The sequence below is a fragment of the Sinohyriopsis cumingii genome, chromosome 11 (genome assembly GCF_028554795.1).
Source record: "Sinohyriopsis cumingii isolate HCF-2022 chromosome 11, ASM2855479v2, whole genome shotgun sequence".
In the NCBI taxonomy this organism is placed as follows: Eukaryota; Metazoa; Mollusca; class Bivalvia; order Unionida; family Unionidae; genus Sinohyriopsis; species Sinohyriopsis cumingii.
The window spans coordinates 21720429-21730539 of record NC_142971.1 but is presented as its reverse complement, the minus strand read 5'-3'; the positions used below and the strand labels follow the sequence as shown (position 1 = coordinate 21730539).

At 35.0% G+C, this 10111-nt stretch overlaps 1 protein-coding gene across 1 annotated transcript; it reads left to right on the top strand.

The window, feature by feature from the left end:
* Positions 1 to 334: 334 nt before the first annotated feature.
* On the top strand, positions 335 to 1422 carry LOC149787742 (uncharacterized). The gene is made up of 2 exons (XM_089975655.1): positions 335 to 446; positions 1052 to 1422. The coding sequence occupies exons 1-2, from the start codon at positions 395 to 397 to the stop codon at positions 1309 to 1311; spliced, it is 312 nt and encodes a 103-aa protein (XP_089831781.1). The 5' UTR covers positions 335 to 394; the 3' UTR covers positions 1312 to 1422.
* The last annotated feature ends 8689 nt before the right edge of the window (positions 1423 to 10111 follow it).

Below are 10111 nucleotides of genomic sequence, written 5' to 3'. Positions count from 1 at the left end.
ACTAGGACATGAGTCTTATTATCTCATTCTAGTAACAAGTAAGCACAATATTTCATTTAACTAGATAAACACGACTATTAACATTTACATCTATGATTAGTCATTGCTCCCGCTTGACGTACATCTGACTGGTGCGACATCAACTACGTTTGCTTCTGTTGAATAATAGCAGTGACGTATACAAACGATTGAACGACAAAACAGTCACAGAATTATGATAGGCTATAATACACGGTCTCCTAAAAGTAAAGTTACGTGATTGATTATTTTTACATTACTTCTTCAGGAAGTGAATCTTGTATAAAAAGTATGATTTCAGTTTAAAAGAACCAGAACTACTTGAACCTGAACAAGAGCGTATCCTACAGGGAAAACATCCAAGCATTCCTCAACTATGAAGACCATTGTGGGTTTGGCTCTTTGCATGCTGGTTGCTACGGTCGCAGGTAAGACACCACTTTACAATTCATCATTAGCTGAAAACTTGTACCGATATATTCTTTTAAAGATTATGATCTATCTATTTGCCTGATCATAGCTATGCATCTGTTTGCGTGTCCACATAACTACGTTTCTCTCAACATCAAACATATTATTTGTTAATCCTGTCTTGTTTATTTGATCATCCAGTATACCTTTGTACCCTTGCGAGAGGAATCCGTAGAATTCCGAAAGGTGCACGGGCTGATTCCACACCATATTTTAACATTACCTAAAAGGGCCTGACATTTGTGTGTATGTGTGTGTATGCAGGTTTTCAATATTCACTATTCCAGTTTGGAACAAATTGCAGGGATTTGTGAATCATTGTCTGTCCTTCTCCATCCCTAATATTGATATAAATATATAAACATCAAAAGGGGATCATAGAGAGGCACTTATGTTGTTCCTTACCTAGTACTTATCCAAGTCTGAAGCAAATTAAAATGTTTATATTGATTCCTATATTGCTCTTTGTTCTGCATATAAAGTCCTTTTTACCTCTCGTCAACAATGTTTATTATTATCTCTGTTATTATCACACAAATATTTTTTTCTTATTACATTACAGCCCAGCTGTATGACAGAGGCATTGGAGGTATCAGTGGCCTCGGAGGCATTGGTGGTATCGGTGGCCTCGGAGGTATTGGTGGTATCGGTGGAATCGGAGGAATTGGAGGAATCGATGGCAGCTGGGGAGTTGGCGGCGGAATAGGAATTGGAAGTACATACTGTCCAAACACTTATTGCTTCAACGGTCAGTGTAGCCGATTCGATCGCTATGCCTACTATTTGGGTCGACGTTGCTACTGCAGTTGCACAGGATATTAACTTGTGAAGTCGGTTATTGTACAGTTCTCTGAAAATATTTAATGACTCATTTCATTGAAAATTATTCACGTTTTTATCACATTTCTTTAGTCAATAAATTTTAAAAATTGATGTCGTCTTCAGATAGCGTTATTTCTATATACATTAGAATTTCCAAAGTTACAACTGAAAAGTTAGTCTTTCTGACGAGAGTTTTACTTGAAACTGATGTGAGTCAAATGCACTTCCCATATTTACTTCGTAGTATATAGAGATGTACAAACCAATGTCAGCTAGTAAAAAGGTTAGGCACCGAAGACACTAAATATCTAAAGATCTGGGTTCGGTGCAAGTAGACTGGCATAAACTGCCTAGATGACAACCATTTCGAATTGCATCAAGCTGTCTAGTACGTAATAATTTTCAGATTTATAATCTATTGCAAGGGCTTGTGTTTAAACTGCGAGAATCACTTGGTATCAAAAATGACCTATGGACTTGAAAAAAACAGTCAGAACATTGACGTTGAGGTGCATAAACAGTCTTTGCTATGAACTACTATTCACGTTTTGTGTCAAGTGAATAGTATTCTTATGCTTTTTTTTTGATCTGACGATCCAACAATAAGAACATTTTGACCATACGTTTTGCTTTTTGTATTAACCAGGTGGAGGTAGCAAAACATTTGTGCATAAAATCTCCTTTTGTATCGTAATCAGAAAATAAATTGGTAATCGTAGTCTTAGTACTCGAACAAACAGTGAAGCAACTCTTCTCAGTAGTATGTAACTAGCAAATTGAATTATCTCCCTTATAGTATAGCAGACTGATCAACCCATGTCAACAGTTTAGTACACAAACGAATCCCACAAAACAAAATACACACGTTAACTCACGTGCTGTGTTAAATCCAAACTTCATTATGCTGCAATCTGTAACTGACAGCAGACCCCGAATATACAAGCGCTTATACCGCTAACTATAAGGAAGTAATAATATAGATGCAAAACTTAGGAAAAACAGGCAACAGTCCAAAATAATGAACAATTTAATATATCGTTTTGGAATGATATATCTTACCCTCCGTCCGATGTTAGCGGAATATTCTGGTCACATTAGTTAGGAAAGGAACGCTGGTAGGCCCGGTTACACTAAATTTAAGGTATGAATCATCCGAGTTCCTTAATCCATAATTGTCATCCAGCATCACCTCAATAAAATGATTGTATATGCATTTTTCTTTCCTCATATGAGTCAGTCTATAACCACTCACCGTCATACTAAAAGGAACGTGGAAAAATTGCACTGGCACCATTCAGAATTGTTTCCAACGCACAAAGAAGAGTATTCAGGTAAATATTATTACCTAAGTCTGACAAATGGGCATCATCATACCGGAAGAGATTAGACTCACTGAATCTTATAGTTTGGTGTCCTGTAACGTAGCCATTTATTGAATGTCTATTGCTCCTTTCGTTCTATTGATACGTTTCCTTACTTTGTCAACCCGTTTTGGGGATCTTGGCTTTATGCCAATATAAACGTGGGTAATGTTAGTCTTGACATTAATAGTTTCATCTCCTCTATGAGGTTGTTTGATGTCCTCATTGTGAAGACATTAGAGCTAAGATTAATCAAAAGTTAGTCATGTGGTGGGCTGAGTAATAACAGTGTCTATATGTCTTTTAACATTGACTCCGACACACACATTCCTCTGTCTCTGCCACAGGACTATTGCTTTCCTTGAGCCTTGTAGAAGATTAACACCAAATATGTATAAGATAAGTAATTGGAATCCGGATAAAAGGATGAGATATGCAATAGACTTCCCTCTATCGCAAGCCCTTTCAGTAGCTGCCAAAATAAGACACAAATCCGTTCAATTTCCCGTCCACATTTCTCCCGCAAACTTAAAGCTCTCTTAAAATTTTCTACCATTTGGTTCGAGGACCAACATCGAAATGAACGAATCACTTTGATTTGTCTGTGTATGTAGATGGGATAGCAAACGTTCATCAATTTCAAGAGTGTTCCATGACTGAGTAAGCTTCGAGGTTAAGATCTCCTAAGCATGGTCTGGGATCTTCTTGGGAGTTTGCTTGAACTTAGCTGAAGCTGATCGAGAAATAGCATCACCAATGAAGTTTTACTAACCAGGATTGTATCTGACCTTGATTGTTATATTATATTTAAGGGTAAGAAAGACTTTATTCGGACAAACGGCATGTTTGCTGGCGACTACGAAGTTTGTATATAGACAGAAAGAAAGAGAAAGAGAGAAATTACTGTCTTTTTGTCAACATGGAAAAGAAACCCTATCTTTTCAAGAAATGTTCAGCAAATCAATACTGATCTTAGTACAGAGAATAAGAAGGTAATATTCCCATAATCCTTTGATCCAGCCAAACACAGGGCCAAACCATATGTTCTTTGGCCCCTGAAATGAATGACAAAGCCTGTAATTATACCCATATCAATGTCGCCAATGAAATCTAGACAATAGTTGGAGACCCTAATAAGATCGAGAGAAATATAATTTATTACAGTCCTGATGAAATGTTTCCCATTTTTTAAGATCATATCTAAAGCCTTTGCTTACTCTCATCTGGTATTTAATTCTATACCATCAGGGAATGATCAGATTTTCAAAAAATAGTATTTGCCATCATTATTGAATCTACGCAACTCACAATCTATATGGGGAAATTGGTAATTAACCAAATGCTGATCTATGCTACATTTTGCAACAAACCAACTGGATCTAACTTTTGAATCATATTTACTGCATCTTCTGGTCTAGTGTTCTTTAAAGAGCACCTGTTTGTGTCTATGTAATCCCTGAGTGATTACATTTTCAGGATAAAAATATTGAAAATCTCTGTTTATTATTGGCACTAAACGCAATGGTAAGTGTCTCAAATTCGTTAAGGTATTACTGGAAAGTGCCCTACACCTCTTCCTGTCTCAGTTTCTCTCCCACCTTTTCCTTTGTAAATCTCAGGTGTTTCTCTGGCACCTCGTACATTTGCAGAATCACGATGTGATCGAGTCCCACTGTAGTGCAGAAAGACACCGGTAATTAATTCTTTTGCAACAGAACATTTGGATATTGGACAAAATATTGGGGACATTTTCTATATTTGCTATATTTGCTTTTACAATGGCATATAAATTTCCATCACTACGATAAAGATTGTTTGCTTTCTTTGCAATTAAATACAGTGTAGTCACTTACATGCATACCAGGGGTGCCCGAATTTGCATTTGGGATAAAATTTCCAAGATACATTGTTGTCATCCCAGTAGTTTCTACGTCGTGTTCTGTGGCCAAAAAATGAGTACCTCTTTAAAGAATTGACGAGAGCAGGGAGACCTAACGATTGGAATTTACAAGAAGTCTTTGTAATTCGTACCAAAAGACTAGACCAATGGTTCCACATCAGTCAACGTTAGAATATCTTACACTACTAAGAGTTCTTTCAACGGTACTGCTCCTCGTGAAAAACCCACCCAGTTGCGATTGTCTTCTTTCATATAATTAAGCAGATCTTTTAACCTGCAGAGCCGCTTGTCCAAAAACAAACTCTTTTTTGCAAAGAATGACAACGTCCATTTATAATTGGAAGTAATAGGCTTAGTGAATGTTTCTACCATCACAGAGACCTCTTTTAAAAACAAGGTTTGATTTTTTCTCGCTTCAAGTAAAGCTAGAGAGCAAGAAACTATATATTGGTGATTGGAACATAATGTGCATATATAAATCTACTAGACTATGAGAGTGGAGATGATCTAGATAGAGGAATGACCTTTCATGTGAAAATGTGAAATTACTGTGCATGTTCGTGCCAGGAAATTGCAAAAAGCTCAACGTATAATTTGACCCCGAGCATCCTAATGGGTTACGGTGGGTCATGCACATCTCTCTCTCTCTCTCTCTCATTTTTGAATCTCAGTGGAAATACTACCGAACTTGGATTACGTCTGCTTGAATCCCCGTGCTGTTCTACAGGGTTTCTCTTCAAACCCTAACCTGAAACGTAACACGTTGGATGTAATTTGGATAACCAGCGTGTAAAATAATGATCAGAAAGGACGATGTCATTGTTTGATTTAACTTGAATAATGTGTTCAAGATAAGAATTTGTACCCGAGCTTTCTAATGGGTTTCGTGGGTCATACTCATTTCTCTCTCTCTCTCTCTCTCTCTCTCTCTCTCTTATTTAAATCTTGTTGAAAGTACTACCGAACTTGGATTACTTCTGCTTGAATGCACTTCACTTCACTACAAACTTTGACCTAGCAGCAACAGTTTCGACATTTGATTGAAACGTAACAAGTTGGCTGTAATTTGGACAGTCGGCGTGTTCAATGATGCTCAGAAAGGACAATATCAAACTTTGATTTCACTTTAATAATTTTTGCAAGATAAGAATTTGGATTTCCAAACACAATTGCTTTAAAACTAGTTTTGAACATTTCTTTCTCAAATGTTAAAATTTATTTTTCAACTCTTTCATCGTTTGGTTAACAATATTTAGCTTCCAATACATTGCAAGATAGATATCCTTTAGCCTGAAATTGTGAGAATTAATGCAAGTCTGTTAGGGAAGAATTTAGTTTTAAATGAATATGGCTTGTAAGAAAGTCCTTAACTATACGAAGCAGAAAAGTTTAATTATTTAATTTTATTTATGTTTTCAAAATATAATTTAAGATGTCCGTTTTGCAAAACTTAAATTCTCGAATAATATGAAGAAAGACTTAATGCCGCTATAAAACGTATATAGCACTAGATCTGCATATTGTTAATATTGTTTATTTTAATTTTCTATTGATAAAAGGAAAGACTTTAAATTATGATAAGGGATAAATTTGATTATGTGAGGTTTCTTTTGTTAACTTTGAGCTTTAATAAGTAAAAGAATTATAAAAAGTGATTTTACATTACCCGTAAATCCACACAAACAATGACATTCAACATTATTTGGTTCGATCTATTTAAAATGTATTTGTTGCCCAAATATGACTGCTCTCCAACAGGGTTCTATTTTTCGTACCAATGATTCAATTTTTTCGTCTTAAAAGTTTATATGTTAAGTTCAGTATGAATTTGTTGCAGCCATATTCCAATTTAAATACTAGATTTGCATAAGTTAATGAATTAGTACAAATTTTGTATGAAGAAGTTAAATTCTTTACATACATCTTTTAACTTGTTATTAACATTGAGAAAAAGAATTTAATAACTAGATGTAAATGCCTCAAGGTGCTGGATGAAAATATGGATCTAGCATGAGGCAGATGCAAATATTACTTTATTTCCTTTCGTCTAGTAGGTCAACATATCTTGAATATATTATAAAATTAAGTAAAATTTTAGCTGAAGGTGATTTTACGAAGTTGTATAATATGCACAATGATTCGTGTGTATCTCAATGTTAAAGGAAACATAACGCAGTAAATAAAATGCTAAAAATACATATGTTGAATAATTTGGATACAAGCAGTGATGCACCTAGGGATGATTATTGTTTCTATTGCATTGATGTTGTTGTTGTTGTTGTGGGGTTTAACGCCATTTTTCAGCACACGATAGGCTATACATGGCGGCCAGTATTAATGGTGGAGGAAGAACCCGGGAAAACCCCGGAAAGAACCACCGACCCTCGAGAAGCTACTGGCAAGCTTTCTCACATACCCACATTGGCTGAATCTTAGACTCGAACCGCCGCAGACAGAGGTGAGATGGCAGTGATCCGTAACGAAGAGCGCTTTAGACCACTCGGCCACTCGGGGCCCCTATTGCATTGATAAAAGGGACTTCATCTGAGTTTCTGTGTGGAGATTTGTTGCAATTTGCTGTTGTCAGAAAATTTTCAGATTCAAATTCTGTATACAGGAAATAAGTTTCGAATAATTTAACATAATATTTTACATTGGAATTAACTGTAATATTTTTAAAATGTTCGAAAATATCTCCAATGACTATTTTGTTATATCTGCGTTCTACGTCTTCTTCAAAACTGGCCCTCATGTGATTATTCCATTTTAATGTTGTATTTAACTGGAAGACTTTCTAATTTAAACTTGACACTTTGTTGGGCATTTTCAAATTGTTTTCATGGGTGAATGTTCATTTCTTAAGATTAGACATTTAACACAATACAATCATTAACGTCCTATTCATTTATATTGAGCCTATTGTGAATACATCTCATTCGTCATCTCTAACTTGCATGTATTTAATTCGAAGTACCCTTAAGAATGACATATGAGATTTGATGACTAAATGATTTGTTTGCATAGTAATTCTTCTGAACACTTCAATGCAAGTTGGACAGATACACCATCAACGTGCGCTTTGTTCTATCCAGCTAATATTGAACTAAAATCACCTGCCACAATAGTGCTATTAATCCTATAATTTATTTGGTATTATTTTACCTGATAAAAATAACTACATGTTTCAAGAACTATATCTGGGGTGTGGATATTTGTCAAATCAATCAACTTTCATCCATGTGACACTATTCACAAAATGTTTGGATACTTGACAGATCTCTCACATGTTGGTGTTTGACAAAACGCAGCTACGTGCACTCGTTCATCGCCCTTGTAGGATTTATTATCCTGGCACTCATTAATCTTATGCTCAGAATATAGGCACACAATACACACATTAACTTCATTAGTATTAAATACTTTCAAATTCAACGGTCCACATAAAGCTTCGAATTAATTTCATTAGGAAATTTACAGTTCATATAACTCGTGCTATCAATAGCGTTTGCACTTTTGAACTTGTGTACATAAACATATCAGACAATACTGATTCCATATTATCCACTCAATTTTATTATATTTTTCGTCCCCAATATCGGCAGGAACGTAAATTATAGACGGAGTCATTGTATCAGAGTAAAGTAAACTAAGTTCCACTTAAAATACTGCCCACAAATAAGGTTAACATTGTCCAGTTTAATGGTGCTATCTTTGAATTAAATCCATAAACATGTGCGCCCTTGTTGACAACTGTATATATTGTCATATCTCCATTCACCGTTTTCACTTGTGACAACAAAATCCAGCCATTTGCTTCACATCGTGTATCTATAGAGACCGTAAAGAGTCCCTCATCCAGGAAAACTGTGTGAAGTGCCTACTACATAGCACGTGCAGGATTCCCCGTTCTGGGACGGATAGTGCCAGTGTAAACGACAGGAATTCAGTCCTCTAGCGGTATCTAATATTATATAACATTTTCTTCATATTTTTCATTCAAGTTACAACAAGTATTTGAAATTTTCTAGGTATTGTTAATGGATTCGTGGATTAGAATATATAGTGTATAAGCGCAAATTCATTCAATCATTGCCATATAAAACATTTCAAATGTTCCTAGTTTGGAATGTTAAAATAGCATGAATTAAACAGGTATGATTTTGAATACAGAAGATGCTTTGGCCTTCCGGATAGGCATACCCAATATATTACGCATCGGACTCAGAATCCAAGGCTGATAAAATATATTTGCAGCTCACCATAATTATTTTATACATACTGCATTGAGAAAACGTTTACATGGCTTAAAATAATTCTTTGTCTGTGTTCTGAAAGAGACAGGGTCCCGTTTTCCATGAAAAACCGGCACCACTGATATCTCTTTGTGATACGAAAAAAATGGCAAAAAAAAAGAGATAATAAACTTATGGCATATTTGTGTTTTAATAAACTTTACACATTTTGTTACCGTTTTCAGTTGGCCAGACGAAAATCTGACACCCTTTTATATGATAGAGTTGGTTGAAATAATTGTTTTGTCCCTGTCGCCGATTGATTTCCATACATGGATGTTGCAACAGCCTCTACGTTCCGACGTTTGCAAGTTCCTTTTAAGAGCGTAAGCTGTCAGTTTTCGGTATAAAGTTTCAAAAGTGTAAATAGCAATTCAGAATATTTCGATTAAATAGCAATTTTATTTATTGTACTTAATCCATTGGAATATTGATCAACGATTTATAAAATATTATGAGAGGAAAAGTCACCGAAAAGCCTACAACGAACAATTGCATCAACCTTCAAATCTTATTTTTGGAAAATTATTACACGCTAAGGGAAAAGTCTGTATCTGACATCTGAGCTCATGATCAAAAAATGTTTTGTTTTGTGACATTGAAGACAGTTAATACATATATTTCAATCATAGAATGTCTTCCATATTATAATTATGTATGCATATCATAAGTCTTGCATTTGCATCTATTTTCAATGCTCTCTACTGTGCGTCTTAGTCTCTACGATTCTAGACTGCATCATTGCATTTCTTGCAGGGAAATACAATGATTTACAATGACTTGATGGTGGTTTTCGCCCAGCTTTGTAATCCATTTACTTTGGTAACATATAATTTGCACCTGTACTATGTGCATTCTGTTCCTATGCAATCATACTGGGTGTAATAAGGAAATTAGGAACGCCAAATCAAAAGAGTACAATTAAAACCAGGATAAAGGCACTTTCAAATCTATTTACTTCATTAAAATATTAAACAGCAGACGATATTGACCAAATGGAACCTTCATGTAAATTGTAAAGGTCTATAATAGCATACGTAAATTCACTACAATTTTGTAAGAAAGACATATTGGAATTTTGATGATATAGTATAACTAATCAGATCGATGTCATTAAATATATATGCAGGAAACAGTTTGGATAATTTTAACTAGTCATTCTAGACAATGTATGAGAGTTTGCAGATAACTGAATAGTTTTACATCTGTCTTAATGTTTCCTTTATCCTCCAAAGAATTATTATTAC